Source organism: Hylobates moloch, unplaced genomic scaffold (genome assembly GCF_009828535.3).
Source record: "Hylobates moloch isolate HMO894 unplaced genomic scaffold, HMol_V3 SCAFFOLD_8, whole genome shotgun sequence".
In the NCBI taxonomy this organism is placed as follows: Eukaryota; Metazoa; Chordata; class Mammalia; order Primates; family Hylobatidae; genus Hylobates; species Hylobates moloch.
In genome coordinates, this window is record NW_026652283.1 from 38,618,074 (window position 1) to 38,633,674 (window position 15,601).

The 15,601-nt window shown below is 52.1% G+C and overlaps 1 protein-coding gene and 1 long non-coding RNA gene across 4 annotated transcripts in view; one reads left to right on the plus strand and one right to left on the minus strand.

Annotated features, from left to right (window-relative positions):
* Nucleotides 1–852: 852 nt before the first annotated feature.
* The window catches only part of GRIK3 (glutamate ionotropic receptor kainate type subunit 3), a 237,258-nt gene continuing 222,509 nt past the window's right edge, over nt 853–15,601 (minus strand). Inside the window, exons 14-17 of one of the 3 annotated variants that reach the window (XR_009214451.1) lie at nt 11,437–11,659; nt 10,339–10,589; nt 8,240–8,395; nt 7,261–7,399 (exon numbers count right to left, since the gene is read on the minus strand). Coding sequence is in view for 2 of the 3 variants with exons in the window: in XM_032160273.2 (XP_032016164.1) it covers nt 7,205–7,399; nt 10,339–10,589; nt 11,437–11,659 (669 nt within the window). In the remaining variant the exon portion in view is untranslated. Of the gene's footprint in view, nt 7,400–8,239; nt 8,396–9,053; nt 9,100–10,338; nt 10,590–11,436; nt 11,660–15,601 lie in introns of those variants that run through there. The other 2 variants (XM_032160273.2, XM_058442289.1) reach the window with 2 other exon arrangements.
* On the plus strand, nt 9,218–10,570 carry LOC131384004 (uncharacterized). Its single transcript, XR_009214452.1, has 2 exons — nt 9,218–9,531; nt 10,488–10,570. It is a non-coding gene; the product is annotated as an uncharacterized LOC131384004 (long non-coding RNA).

Sequence of the window (15,601 nt, forward strand, 5' to 3'; positions counted from 1 at the left end):
TTGGAAAGGGGTCTCTACCAATTCAATCTGTTTGCAGGAGAGTTGGAGGCAGAGGTGAGGCAGAGGCCACCTTCCCACTCCTCTTTGGGCTGTTTCTGTCATGGGAACATGAGGTTTCCCAGCAGCTTCAGTCCACTACTCATCTCCAACTTCCTGGGTTCCGAGGAGCACTATGATGTGGGATGGTGGCGGCCCCAGTGTCTTGATGGAGACTTCCTGGACCCTGGATTGCAGCTCTGGGGTGTGTCTTTCCCTCCCAGCTCTGGCACCAGGCCCAGAGGTGGTCATGCACTGGTGGGTCAGTTCTGTATTATTCTGGGAGCCATTCCTGGAGGACCAAGTTGGCCAGGCTCCCTCATCTCTTCCGCTGGTTTTATAAACCTCCATACCGAATCCCTTCCTGCTGGAAATGTCCCGCCCTGAACCCTGATTGTATGAGCAGTTTCCATCTCCAGAGGGCAGTTGGCATAGAGCTTTCTCATTTCCAGTTTGACAAAGCTCAGGCGAGACTCTGGCCAAGCTGGGATAAGGTGTCCACCCGACCTCACCAGCTGTGACCAAAGTGACAGAGCCACGTAAGTAAGTACGTGGCAACTCCCAAGGGAGTGTGTGGATGGAGATGAGGGAGGGGTATTGCCAAGGGAAGGGAAGACAGAGGTCAGACAGTCTCAAGGACAGACCCTACTTCCTCAGTGTCTGAACCAGAAGCCTGGCCGGAGCCACCCGCTTGCTGGGCACCAGGGTCTCTTGTCTGGGACACAGTCATGCCTGGGGGAAGATGACAAAAGCTCGTCGCCCAGCACCTTCTGGTTCTAAGGAGAGAAGAGAAACAGAAAACACGCCTCAAGGGAGCCCTGTTTTCTAGAAACATTTTATTTAAAATTTAAAACCATATTACTTCATACAGCAAACTGTGCACTTTGATATATCACAGTGTCTTAAAAAGGAAAATAATCAGATTTGTTTGGAAATTTATTTACATCAGCCTAGAATGATTGGCAAGTAACACAGTTACTATGAAACCCAAATTGTTACAAAATGTTTACAAAAAACTATATTCATAGAAATTCTGCATGTCCACAAAGGGCATCCCCTGAATGGCCCAGAGACCAGTGTGTGGGAACCTTGTTGAGTGGGAGTGGGGGGCGTCCAGGCACTCTGGTCTGGGTGGCGGGACAGGTCTAGGGTCTCAGAGGCCCATGGTGCTGCCTGGGGGCTCAGCCCAGAGCCTGGGAACTGAGGCCCCTACCATGGGAGGCCCAACCAGGAAGTCGGCCCAGGCAGAGGTGGGCTGGGGGCTTGACGCACAGTGGTAAGAGGGCCCATGATCCCTACGGAACCAAGATGGGATGCTCCTCATGGGGCTGGAATCAGGCGTGCTTGGTCAGGGCCCCAGAGGCAGACCCAGAGTTCAGTGCAGACCAGCCTGACGCCTGAGGCTGAAGCTGGGGCAGGCTGCTGACTGCACGGAAGCCCACTTCAGTTATCTCCTCCCCTGCGTGCTCCAGAGATGCTCAGACCTGCAAAAGAGGCTAAAGGAATGGAACTGCAGAGAACAGACCGATCTGGGTGAGCCAGGGACAGAGGTCTGCAGCCTCCTGGGGAGGGGGTGCTCTGCCAACTGCCCTGCCAGGATGCCGCAGGGGAGAGAAGGGCAGACAGATGGAGCCTGGGCTGTGCTAGGATAGGAGCTACCTTCTTGCCTCTCACCTTTCACCCCTCTGGCTCTGAGGTCGCTCCCTGACAGCTGGTCTCTGGGTCAAATGGGGCTGGGGAGGTTGTCTGAGGCGAGGCAAACCCTTGGCTGGCATCTGACTGAATCTATGGCTGCTTCTTCATGTCTGGAGGCCTCAGAGTTTTGATCCATAAAATGGAGACAATCTGGGAGGTGATGTGAGGTCCACTGTTCTAGAAGGCAGGAGGACAGGATCAGTAACAGGGGCATGGGAACACTGTATCGGCATGCTGGCCATGCCCTGGGGGCATTCTCTTTAACAAGTGCTTTCCCTAGTTGTGAGCTGTGTTGTGTGCAAGTTGTGACTGCTTCTGCATGTGGGTGAGAATCAGAGGCAGAGGCTTTTGCTATCTAGAATAGCCCCGCCTTCTAGGGTATCCTAGGTGGAGCCTGAAAGCTACCTGCGATTCTGCAGGCAGGTGTGAGAACAGGCCTGGCGAGTGGCCTGCTCTTTCCCAGCCCTTCTGCTCCTGATGAATTGGCCCAGAACTAGAATGTAATATTGGCACAGAGGCCGAGTGCTAGCATGACATTGCTTCTCAGACACGCCCAGCTGTCCTGCCTCAGACGGGCTCCGATGGAGATGAGGTCTGGTGGCCATTCCTGCCCCTCCCACAGGAGGCCCTGGCGGTGCAGGACTCACCTGGCAGCACCATTAGCTCTGCCCTCTTCTTCAGGGTCTGGAGCTCTGATGTGTGGAGGGCCTGCCCCCCCGCAAGGGGCTCTCTGAGACCTCCGTCCCAGACCTTGCTGCTGCAGCCCCCATCTCTCATCTGGTCCTCACCCATGCTGGCTGGGTTATGTACACTCCGTGTGCAGACGTGCAGGAAAGGGTTGTATACACATAGGCTACAGGTCATATATACACTGTGCATATATATATATATACAGTATATATATATATTTTACATTCATATATATATTGTACAGAACATTAACCTTCTACCTAAAAGTTTTGTGACTCATGTACGACCTCAGCTCTGAAGTTTTAACTCCAGGGCAAATCCAGGACTGAAGGGAAGGCTTGATTTAAACTGCCATGGGGACAGAGGGCACGGCCCTTCCATGGCAGCCAGCAGCCGGGCCACTTCCAGATGTGTCCACCTGACCTGCAACTTCCAGATGTGTCTAATCCAGAGACCTGCCCACAGAGTTGGGCTCATTTCTTGTATCTGTCCATAAGGCTGGGCCCATCCCAGATGATAAGTCCATGCAGCTGTTTGTCCAAACCTCTAGCCCCTTTGCAGATGGGTATCCACACAGGACCGTTCCAGATGTGAGCCAGAGAGGCCAGCCTACTTTCAGATGTTTGCGCATGTAGCTGGGAGTGGCTCAGGGAGGGACCAACTTCATGCTGAGTGACGAGGCAGGAGCTGTGACCCACCCCCAGACCCAGTACCCCTGGAAAGTAGGCAGAAAGGGAGCTTTTGATTGTTCTTGGTGAGTGCACTCCTGGTGGAGAGGGAGCAACTTGTAACCCGTTTGGCTCTTTCCCCTGGTCTGGGCCAGGATTCCCGTCTTCCAGGGCCTAGGGCGTGGCAGGGGTTGGAGGTGGAGCCAGATTGTGCTTCCAGCTTAGACAGAGTCTTGGCTGTGAGGAGGGGGTGGCCCTCTTACCCCTCAGACACTCAAGGTCCAGCACACTGGCCAAGGGGGCATCACCCCTCTCGAGAGACTCTTGCAGCATGGGGCCACCTGAACACTGACAACGCTTTCAGGATTTTCTTCTGTCCAGAGCAGAGAAACCAGCAGCAGGACAAGGGGAGAGTGATCGGGAGGGCTCACTGTCCTTAAGCCCCGGGGCCTCGGCAGGGGTGGTGGGGTCTTCTTACCACTGCCCCTCAACTTGGCCAGCTTGAGCCGGTGGAGAGGAGGCACTGGCATTTGGGGATGTAGTGGGGACATTCTTCTGTTCAGGGCTGGCATGTGGCACCACGCAGGGACAGTCCAGCATCTGCTCAGGCAGGTTCCATCTTCTGCTCCATCCAAACACGCTTTCATGCTTCCCATCACCTCTCAGTGCCTGCGTGTGTGCACACGCACTACACGTGCATACACACACATACACACACACACATGCACCTGCCCCAGCTCAGCTCCATGCCCACTGGCAGGACAGACCTAAACTTAAAAAAACACAAGATCTGCCTCACTGGAAACACCTCCCCACTCCGTCCCACCTCACAGATGTAGCATCATTTTCAGTGCCCCGGGAGAGACAGAGCTCACGCTTGGGCAGCGGTGGTCCCCACTGCACTTTGAACACTAGGTTGGTCTCTAGGACAAACGCTGGATGTTGGCCAGAAGCCAAGTATCAGCCACACTGACAACACCTGAACATCAGGACGCAAGGTTTGCATGGGAGGGAAGAGGAGATGAGGCAGCGTGCCCTCCTGCTTCCACACAGGAGTCTAAAGACCAGTCAGTACCTTTTGGGGGGTTTCTCTAATTGAATTGTGCCTCTATTTATCCACTATTCTTTGTTCCTTTTATAAAAATTCTCACCACTTCTTCTTCCTCCTGTCACAATCCACGTATATGCATAGCCTCTGAAGAACATGCTCATGTAGCATCACACACACAACACATGTGTGAGACAGCAAGAATGAGGCACGTGCTATGAAACTATACTGGACGAAGTAAGACGGTGGTTAATGATTGTGTTTGCTGACAGCAAATTGGCAAATGCCTTCATTAGAATCCTGTTACCGGGGAATTACGAAAAAAAGTTTTCCCTTCAAACAGGACATGATGTCCACAGCAAAGGCATCAGCAGCATGAGCCCCAGAAGGGTTGTGCCCCCGTCTCCTGGCAAGTGTGCCCATGCAACCTTGGTGACTCTGTGACAAATGATCTCTCCCATGACAGAAGTGCAAACAGACCCTGGTGCCCTGCCTTCCTGATTGTCTGTCTCTGCTTCCACTGACCTGGAACATATGCGTGTGTCCCACACACACTCGGAAACTTCAACTCCACATGGCTTCTTGTCTACAGCATGCATTGACCCATGTCACACAACTCTCTGGCCCTGGCCTTCCCCCCTGCTCCCCACTGTGCACACATGCCTGTACACATGTGTTCACATGCACCCACACACGGACCCCTTGGTGACATGGCTTCTCCTTTTACGCATATTTGGCTAGCTGCAGGTAAGATCCTGATCTGCATCCTATGCCACTCAGTGTACATGTGCACGCACACACACCAGCATGCATACACCTGTGCATGCATGCTTACATATGCATACTCACCAGGGCCCCATCATGACATGGCTTCTCCTGTTTTTACATATATGGGGCCTTGCTGCTCACCCGGATTTGTCTCCTTCATCCCCAATTCACTCAGATACACATATGCACGCATATGCACACATCAGATCCCCAAGGATTCACATATTATTGCATGCCCTGGACTATGTTATATGTCCAGATCGGTCCTGCGCCCCAACCCCCGAAGCTCACACATACAAACACAAAGACACAGACACACATGCACACACCCTCTGTACCCTGAAGCTTGTGACAGCATGGCTTTTCCTAACATTACATGCATGGGGCTTTGATGTATGTCTAGCCCTCCTCTCCCTCATCCAATGTACATAGCCAGTCAGAGCTGCTGGGATTCTGGGAACCTGCTGGTTTGGTCCTGCAGCTCACAGTCTGGAGGAGGGACAGTGTTTATCACTGAGCCCACTGTATGTAGGTTTATCACTGAGCCCACTATATGAGCCCACTGTAGCCTCCTGCTTTGCTAGAGATTACCCTTCACCCAGATGAGAAAGCCATTGAGATCCAAATGAAGCTCTTCCCTAACCGGGCCTCCCAAGCAGCATGGGACAGAGGTGAGAGGGGAGTGGCTGGTATGCCCCAGTTCTCATCCAGAATCCCCAGAACCTCTCTCCCCTGTTCAAAGCCTGCCCTCCATCCTTGGCCATGGCAAACCTGCTGGCCCATCGTGTTCTCTTTAAGGACACTTTGTTCCTAATCCTTTATGTCTCATTCTTTTCCAAGACTCTTAAAGTCACAGACCTCTAGAGCATTCATCACAGCAAGCTGGAATGCATAGGTCCACCCCCTGGCTGGTACCCAACCTGCTGCTACTTCTCTGCTGTCTTCCCCAAGCCCCACAAGGTCACAGCTGCTCTGGACAACAGACAAGGGGCCAGGATGGCCTCATGTCTCTGTGTGGGGTCTTTGGTTAATTCTCCAGGAGGCAGCTTCTTCCTCCCCATCCTTGGGGCCTCTGCCAGCTATGATATTATGTCCCTGGAAACGTTTTTTTCCTAGGGAACATCTCTAGGTTTGCTAAGTCCAGGAGACCAGAAGTTCTTTTGATCCCTTCTGGTTTCCCCCACCTAGCCCAAAGTTAGTCTGTGTAGAAGGACACTGACTCCTTTTTTGAGGAGGGGTAACTTGACTTTCACTTCAATCGACTCTTCTTCTTTCGAGAAGACAGAGGGAGGCCAAGGTCTACCAGCCAGGAATGGGGAGTTGTTGATGAGAAGATGGCAAAGAGCCCAGGTTTCCAAATGCGAACAGGGTTTAGACAATAGCTTGCTAACCAGGAAAGTGAGATCCATTGGCACAAGAGCCGGTGGGATTTCCGTGGAATCTGCTTTTCCTCTGCTGGGCTTCAAATATCGGCTGCGTCTTTGGGCATCCTCTGTGAGAGATTCAGGGTATCCTCTCTCCTCTGGCTAGAAAGCGGAGAAGAATTTTCTGTGGCCACTCCCCCACTTATATTCTTAGAGACCTCCTAGAGAATTAGGAACCACTGGGTCATTGTCCATAAGAATCCAAAATGGCGGCCTCTGTTTGTGCGTTCTCTTCTCTCCCATACCCCAAACTCCTCTTTTCCCCTGTGTGGCTCTGTCTTCAACTCTGCCAGAACAGGGGCTGCCAGGGGTGGTGCCAAGTCCAGAAGATTAGGACCACGTGAACAGCCCCAGAGGGATGAAGTCTTCCTTCTGCCCGGGCATATGGGATAGGTATCCCTCACCATGAGCTCCCATTGGCTGCCATGCTAGAACATCCTTAAGGCGCCAAAGGCTTGTGTCTCTGGCCTCATGGTCAAGCTGTAGGAGGCCTGGGCTCGTGGAAGAAATGGCAATATAAGAGCTGTCTTCCATTTTCTGTGGCCTCCGCAGGGCCGTGGCAGAAACTTCTGACTCTGGAGGAGAGTTGAGGGGCGGGTGAGTTTGGCCTGAGAGAGGCATGTGCTTCCTTTGGCCTTGGCTATCTCGGCTGGCAGCTTTAGAAACCCACAGAAGATCTGAGGAGGATGAAGCCCAAGCAGCTGGCCTGAGAGCCTGCTGGCTTCCTGGCAGGTAAGGGCAGGAGGCTCCTGGCCCAACAGGCAGGTGGCAGCTCTGGTCCCCAAGCCCAGTGTGCGGACAGGGGACGTTCCTTCCAATCTCCTTTGCTTTCTTCTGCCCAGCCCCCAGGCCTGTGGTCCCCACCCCAGCTGTGCCTAGGGGAACACAGGGGCTAAGGATGTGCTGCAGGCCATGCTGTCCTTGCCGGGAAGCCGGCGGTCATTGAATGTGTGCATGTTAATGACGGCGTCAGTCTTGACCATCATGGGAGGCTGTGGCTTGTGCTTGACTCGACGCTGGCAGGTGAGGGAGAAACGGATCTCATCGGCCACAGTGCTGCAGAAGGAACGCTGCAGGAGGGTGGAGGAGAGGGGTCGGAAAAGGGGCACAGAGTGATGCCTGGTCCTGCAACTCCAGCCAGTTCCTCCCCTTCCTCCCAGAGTCTGTGCTAAGGTTACCCGTCTTTCTCACACCTTCACCCCACCCATCCCTCTGCCACCTGCAGGATGATTAGTTTGTGCAGCAGTCTACAAAACCTGACATTCTTGTTTGGGGAGTAAGGTAGGTGGGCCATCATCTTAACCTCGTTTATTATGAGCAAACTGAGGTTCTGAATGGCATGCACATTAACGTCCGAGGAGCTCTGGTTTACCTGTGCCATTTTTCTTCACTAGACTCGGAGGGCAGGAACCAGCCAGTTTCATCCCCATGAGCCCAACTCTCGAACCCTGACCAAAGCACTAGCTTTGGCCCAGGGTCAGGACTGAAGAAACATTTGACGAATGTATGGATAAACTTTCTCCTGGAAGGGCTTCCAACTAAGGGGAAGAATTAGTATCCTCCCACTCAGGGAAGTCCAGCACATGTTTCTCAAGGTGGGAAACTGGGAGGCAGGTCCCTGTAGGGCTGTTGGGTGGCAGTGGCCTCCTTCTGGCCTGGGTCCCTGCACACAGCCAAGAGGGACAGCAGGAGCTCAGCATTTCCTGCAGGTATCTGATGATGGTGGCTTCCAGAGGTTGTCCTGCAGCTTGCATGGAAGGCAATGGGGGCTGTTGTTGATATCTCAACTTACCCAGTGAGGCCAGGGCACTAGCACCGGGGCCACTTGTGTGCAGGGGCTGGGGACTAGGCTTTGAATTCTTGCTCTGCCTCCTACCAGCTGTGGCCCCTCCAGGCTTCCCTTTCCTCACCTACTACATGCAGAACGTCATCCCTCCTTGCCTGCTTTTCTTCATTCCACAAATACTTAATGCGACCCTACTATGTGCCAGGCACTGTTCCAGGTGTTAGGCATGCAGCAGCGAAGAAGATCGGTAAGGTCACAGCCCACTCAGAGAGCTTGTGGTCTAACGATGGGATGGAACAGATAATGAACACGTGAACAAATAAATAATTTCAGATAGTGATAGCCATCAGGAAGAGAATCAAGCAGTGAAATGGGATAGAGAGGGGCTGGGAATGGGGGCAGGTAAGGAAGGCTACTTGAGGAGGTAACATTGGAACTGAAACAAGAATGACCAGAAGATGTCAAAAACACACCCTCTGGAGGAGGAGCATTCTAGGAGCAGCATGTGCAGAGGGCCTAAGGCAGAAATGTGCTTGGTGTGTTCAGGCCAGTGTGTGTGGAGCAGAGTGGGGGAGGAGAGTGAGGGAAGGAGGTGGTCAGAGAAGTGGAGTAGATAGAACCTTTAGGCTTTTTGGTGGAATGAGGAGCTCTTTTTAAATTTTTATTTATTTATTATTTATTATTACTATTTTTTGAGACGAAGTCTCTGTCTCCAGGCTGGAGTGCAGTGGCACGATCTCGGCTCACTGCAACCTCTGCCTCCTGGGTTCAAGTGATTCTCCTGCCTCAGCCTCCTCAGTAGCTGGGACTACAGGTGTGCACCACCACGCCCAGCTAATTTTTGTATTTTTAGTAGAGATGGGGTTTCACAGTGTTGGCCAGGATAGTCTCAATCTCTTGACTTCGTGATCCACCCAACTCGACCACCCAAAGTGCTGGGATTACAGGCGTGAGCTACCGCACGTGGCCAGGAGCTCCTTTTAACTGTAATGGGAATTCTCAGAGAATTTGATTGTTGTTCTTTTTTGATGTATCATAATTTTGTATCAACAGAGAACCATTCTCTGTTGTTAGACATTTAGATGTTTACCCCTCCCTCCCATCTTTTCATGTTATAATTTACACTTCAGAAAATTTCCTTGTAAATAAAACTGTGTCTATCTTTGACCACTTACACAGGGTACATGTCTAAAAGTGGAAATTGACAGGTGAAAATGTATGGATACTGTGAAAGACTCTGAACATACTGTGAAGTTGCCTTCCAGAAAAGTACCTGCATAGACTTCCCTCAGCAATGCTGGACAGCGTCCCTTCGCTTACACCCTTGCAAATTCCAACATCGAGTATTATCTTTCCCCCTCCTCTGTTGACTAAGGCTTGCTGGTTATAGAGGATTCCATTTCGTTTTTTTACAGAGTAAGTTGCTTGTTTATAATGGGCCCCTCTATATATAATTTAACTGCAACCTCCTTGAACTTCTCTGTGAGTTGTGCTTCCCCCAGCCCAGCGGCCCTCATCTCAGGCACACATTTAAATCACCCTTTAGGATTTTGTAAAAGCACAATGCTGGCTCCACCACAGACCAATTAAAACAGAGCGTCTCTGGGAGTGAGGCCAGGGCATTAGCACTTGAAAACTTTCTCCCTGTGATTCTAATTTGCTGCTGGGACCCAGAACTACTGCCCAACCATGCTTGAATTAATCAGAAGGCTTGAGCCTAGTTCTACTGTCTATATGCTTGGGCCAACCCTGTTAACTTTTCCTTTTTAAACTTTTGATTATGGAAATTTCCAAATATATGCAAAGGTAGAGAGAACAGTATAATGAACCCCTATGCAGCCATCACCCACCTTCAACAATTACCCTGGAGGGTTTTATGCAGGAAAATGATATGGTTTGAATTAAGTTTTAAACAAGGCACCGGTTGCTGTGTGAATTGTGGATGGTGTTGGGGAAGCGTGGAGGCTGGAAGGCCAGTTTGAAGGCTGCGGCATAATCCAGGCAGGAGGTGATGAGGCTTGGCCTGGGGTGGGGCAACAGCGATGGAAAAAAGTGCTAGGTCAGGATAGAGGTGGCGTGGCAGGGCTTGCTGGCCGACTGGATGCAGGGTGAGCTGTTGTGAGGCTGAGATGAGACACCACTGTGTGCCTGGCACATAGAGAAGTGAAATCAGCACGAATCTCCATTTCCCATCCTGTGCAGGCTCCAAGCTCCAAGGCTTACCTGCTCTCTCTCTGCTGTTTTGCGGAGCTTGTACACAAACTCGCCCACGGCCACCAGTACAGAGAGGACCAGCCCGGCGGCCAGAACAATGAAGATGCCCCCGATCTTCTGGATCCCCAGGGCACTGGCCTCTTTGTTTTCCTCCTCAGGACACCCGCTGCCCCGCCACCACTTCTCCTTCATGATGTGCAGCTTGTCCTCCTCCTGAAGCTGCAGGATGGCGATGGTGATCTTGTCCCGGTACGGGGAGCCTGAGCAGGGAGAAGGGACCCCTAGCCGTCAGTGCATCAGTGGCGTGTGGCCCATGCTGTGTTTGGCTCTGCCGACACCCTGGTCAGGCCACCACCACTAGCCCTCTCGATCAGCTCATAAAAGGGGGACCCTATCCCTGTGAGTCCCCTTTAAATCGACGCATGGTGTCTGGGTGAGTGGGAATGTCCTGTTTGAGTGGGGAAGTTGTGCCCATTGTGTATCAGTCCCTGTGGGCTCCCTGAAGGCCCAGTGCCCCTGAGCTGCATCAGCAGGGGCAGGAGAGGGAAGCAGGAATGGCCTCTGGGAGCTCTCCCCAAACCTTGCGTCTGTCCCAGCTCTCATTGCTCAGGCCAGGGCCACCCTCACAAGGCATGCAGCTCCATCCCTCTGCTTCTGGGCTGAGAAAATGTCACTTTTGTCTGGGTGCGGTGGCTCACACCTGTAATCCCAGCACTTTGGGAGGCTGAGGTGGGGAGATCACCTGAGGTCGGGAGTTCGAGACCAACCTGACCAACATGGAGAAACCCCATCTCTATTAAAAATACAAAATTAGCCGGGCGTGGTGGCACATGCCTGTAATCCCAGCTACTCGGGAGGCTGAGGCAGGAGAATCTCTTGAACCCGGGAGGTGGAGGTTGCGGTGAACCGAGATCATGCCACTGACTCCAGCCTGGGCAACAAGAGCGAAACTCCGCCTCAAAAAAAAAAAAAAAAAAAAAAAAAAAGAAAGCGTCACCTTTATCAGCCCTGTGGAATGAGCTGCGAGACGGAGCGTGAGTGGACGCGGGGGTGGAGCCCTCCCTCTGCACACACACCCGCCCCTCCCACACGCAGCCCCTCGCTCACCCATGGGCGTGCCGATGCCGTAGCCCTTGGAGTCAATGAGGCCCCCGATCTGGGTGAGGTTGCAGTTCCTCTGCGTGACGTACTCGATGGTGGTGGACTCCATGAGCAGCGCGTAGTCGGCCGTCAGGGCCCTCTGGATGCCCTCCTCGTTGTTCTTCACCAGCGCCGAGGGCTTGCTGCTCATGAAGGCCCACATCTTCTCGAAGGTGGAGATCTTGGATTTCTGGGCCGCGAGGGAAGGGGTGATGCACACACCGTTACTAGGCGCACCAGGGACCAAGCACCGCATACCCTGCTCAGCGGGGGTTGGGGTCTTGAACTCGGTCTACAATCTTCAGAGAAAGGGAGTGCTACATGGTGCTCAGATGTAGAAATTGAGACCCTGGAGCAAAGGTCCTCAAACACACAGCTGGCGAGTGATAAAGCGGAAATGCGGACTCAGGCCTGCTTCCTGGAAACCCTGGCCATGGCACGAGTGGTCTTCAAGCTGACTTTTTAAACATGGATTTTCTTTCTCTAAAATTTATTAAAAGTTAGCACGTTCAGGCTTTGTTCTAAGTGCTTTACCTGCACTAACGCATTGATTCTTCACAGTGATCACAGGAGGAAGGCACCATCATGAGCCCCATTTTACAGATAAAAAGATTGAGGCACAGCTAAGTCACTTGCCTAAGTTTACCCAGGCACTAAGTAGCAAAGCCAGGCTTCAAACCCAGGCCATCTGGCTCCAGAGTCCATACCCCTAACCCCTCAGCTGCCCCGCCTCACAGAAACCACTGTGAGGGTGGAGGGGGAGAGACGGCTGCTCCTCGGGGCAAAGCTGAGTCGGTCCTGGGCCTCCCCTTTCACTTCAACCAATGGAGACCTCTTTTATGTCCTGTTTCAGGGGAAGATTTTGCCTCAAACATGTTCTACTTCATTACTGTGAGGAAGGAGCAGGGTGCGAATTGCAGAGGGGGAGAAAAGTAAGGGCAGTCAGAGGAGGTGGTCTGCAAGCCCCCTTCAGCTACACCAGAGCCCAGGGCTGTGGGGTCCTGGGCTAGACACTGTTGCTTGAGCAGAACCAGAATCCCTAAGACCAGGTCCAGTGGGTAGGATGCTATGCCTACGCTGGGGAGACACAGAGAGGTCACTGAGGCCAGGAGAGAGGAGGGCAGGGGCTGAGTGTCCCTTGCTGCCTGGGGAGACTGTGCAGACCAGGGTGCATGGCATTCATGAGATTTCTTGGGAACTTAGTGCTTTGCCAACTGCCTGCTCCCAGCAGGGATCAGCCCTGTCCTGGCTGATCTCACGGGAACAGGCCCCACTGAGCCCGGCTGGTTCCAAGTCTAGCTGTGCCTATCTGTGATGTCAGCCTGTCTGACTGGCACCCGGCCCAGCTCCAGTATGCCTGATGTCATGGGTGCACTTGAACAGGCTGGCGCAGGACTGGGGCATGGGCAGGGGGCTGGGGAAGAAGCCATGCCTGCTGGGAGGGGGCTAAGGAGCCTGGGAGGAAAGTGTACTTTCTATTCTCCAGGTGCTTCCTAGATCTGGCAAGGGCTGTCCCCTCCTAAACTGGCTTCTAGAGACCCAAACATGTCCTGAGGAAGAGCAATGGGGACAGGAAGGAGCCCCAAAGCCACAGGCAGGACCCCTTGGAATTACATCTGAGCACCATATCAGTTGAGTGCCAGTGATGTCTCCTTTGGGCACAGGGCTGGGGGCACCTTCACAGATAAGCAGCCACTCCCCAACCTACAAATTTACCTGCCCCAAAGCCAAAGGCATGGAAGGCCCCAGATGCCTGCAGCTCTCGCTGGCCTCTCCCAGCCCCTCCTGGTCCTCAGCCTGCCCTTCTTTCAGCCATTGCTACTCTCCAGCTACTCCAGCTCTGCAGGACTCTCTTACCTCTGCAATCCCTGCCTCCAAACCTTTTGTGCTCTCTGCTCTCCCACCTCCCCAGCTATTCTTCCACCTCAGTGCTTCCTGTGGCCCAGGCTGTGCCCCACTCAATATTCTTGCCCTTAAAAATCTTCCTGGTGTTCAGCTCTTCTGCCTCCCCAGATGTTTCTTATTTTCTAGAAAATTCCTGATAAGCAGATTCTTCCACCTCCAACCTCTTTTACTCCCTCTGTTCCTTTCTCACTCTGCTACGCTGTCTCCCCAGATTCTCCTGTTGTAGAAAGCTTCTAGATGGTTCCTACAGATCCCCATCTCTGGTATTCACACCTTTGTGTAATCCCCTCTTCTTGAATGTGAGCTGAAACTAGTGACTTGCTTTTAACTCCCCACAAAAGTGATGGGATGTCATGTCCAAAATTAGGTTACAAGAGACTGTGACTGGTACTCTCTCTGGCTCGTCTCACTCTGATGGAAGCTGGCTGTCATGTTTTGAGTTGCCCTATGGAGAGGTTCCCAGGGCAAGAAACAGAGGGCAGCCTCTGGCCAGCTATCAGTGAAAAACTGAAGCCCTTAGTTCAATCACCTGGGGGGAGCTAAGTCCTGCCAACAAGCATGCAGTGAGCTTGGAAAACATGCCTTGAAATGACTGTAGCATTAGCCAACACCTTGACTGCAGCCCCATGAGGGACCCTGGGCCAGAGGACTCAGCGAAACTGCCTAGATTCCTGACCCACAAGCTGTGAGATAGCAAACGTCGTTTTAAAACATGAAGGTTCGGGTAACTTGGTATGCAGCAATAGATAACTTATACACCCTCTCAACCACACAGTCACATAAGCGACTTATGCTCCCAATATGGTTGCTTTTTCAGATAATCATCAATTCCAACTATTCCTCTAATTAAAGTATCCTAGTCCAGTCATCTCTGCTTTGCCAGATACACATGTTCCTGATACTCTACCATCCTGGTTATTGGAACCTAAATACTTTTCTCCCTCCAGTGATTGCAGCTCTTCAGCTCCTTTCCATCCTTGTCTCTTCTGCTTTCCCAATTCTCCCTCTACTACTAGAGGTGAGAACCAAAGGTAGATGAAGAAATCAGACCTCCTAATGCATCTGCCCATCTAATCTATCCTTCCAATCACCCATCAACCCATCCATTCACTCATCCATCCATCCACCCACCCACCCATCCACCCATCATCCATCCATCCATCCATCCAACCACTCGCCCACCCATCCACTATCGTATCTGATCCTGCTGTCATCCACACACCATCCACACACTAGTTAATTCAACTAATCTGACTATCCACCTATCTATTACTTATCTATCCATCCATTTATCCATCTATCCAACCATCTATCTATCTATCCATCCATCCATCCATCCATCCATCTGTTCTCTTACCCACTTATCCATCCCCCAATCATCCATCCCTTTCTCCTCCTCACCCATCTTACCCACCCACTCTCTTATGTCACCCACCCTCTCAGTCATCCATCCAATAAATCTCAAGTCCTGAGAAAAGTAACTTGACAATGAATCACTCAGGAAGCCCCACCTACTCCTTCTGTCTCAGAATGGGATAAGAACTTCTTCTCTTTCTCTAAACTCCTCCTTGTATCCTCCCCACACCCCAACACTTTATTCCTCCTATATACAGGCCTGCCTGACACCAAACCATATGCTCTTTCCAGTAACACAACACCATAGATGGAGACAGAAATTTCAGTTGGGGGCTGAAGGAAGTGTTGAGGCAGATGGGCTCTGAGGAAAGACACAAGAAAGCCACCAGTGGGTAAAGGAACTGAAAGAGGAAGATGGGAAAGGACACCAGAGAGCTTGGGCCAGTGAAGATGGGAGGTGAAAACAAGGCATGAAGCTGGCTGTGACGTAAATTTTAAGAGGTTCCTGTCTCTGGAGCCTCCTGGCTCCAGCACCAACTAAATTATTACCTCCATCGCCTTCAGGTAGATGTGTCTGAAATCTGCTTTCCTAGAATGGTGCCCACTATCCTTGTCTTCTGTTTTGGGGTCCCCATTCTCAACCCCATCTGCTCATGGTCTCTGCTTCCCCTTAAGTGCTGTCCTTCTGTCCTTGAGCAGTTGAGTGATTCTGGGGCACAACCCTGAAAAGGTTCCTTGTGGCATGTCTAAGCAGGGATAGATAAATCCAGGGCCCTTCATGGACTCTCAGGTCCCTCTCTCCCATCTCTGGGAGAGTTCCCATCACAGGCCTGAGTTCCCATCACTGGCCAGAGCTATCATCACCACCCCA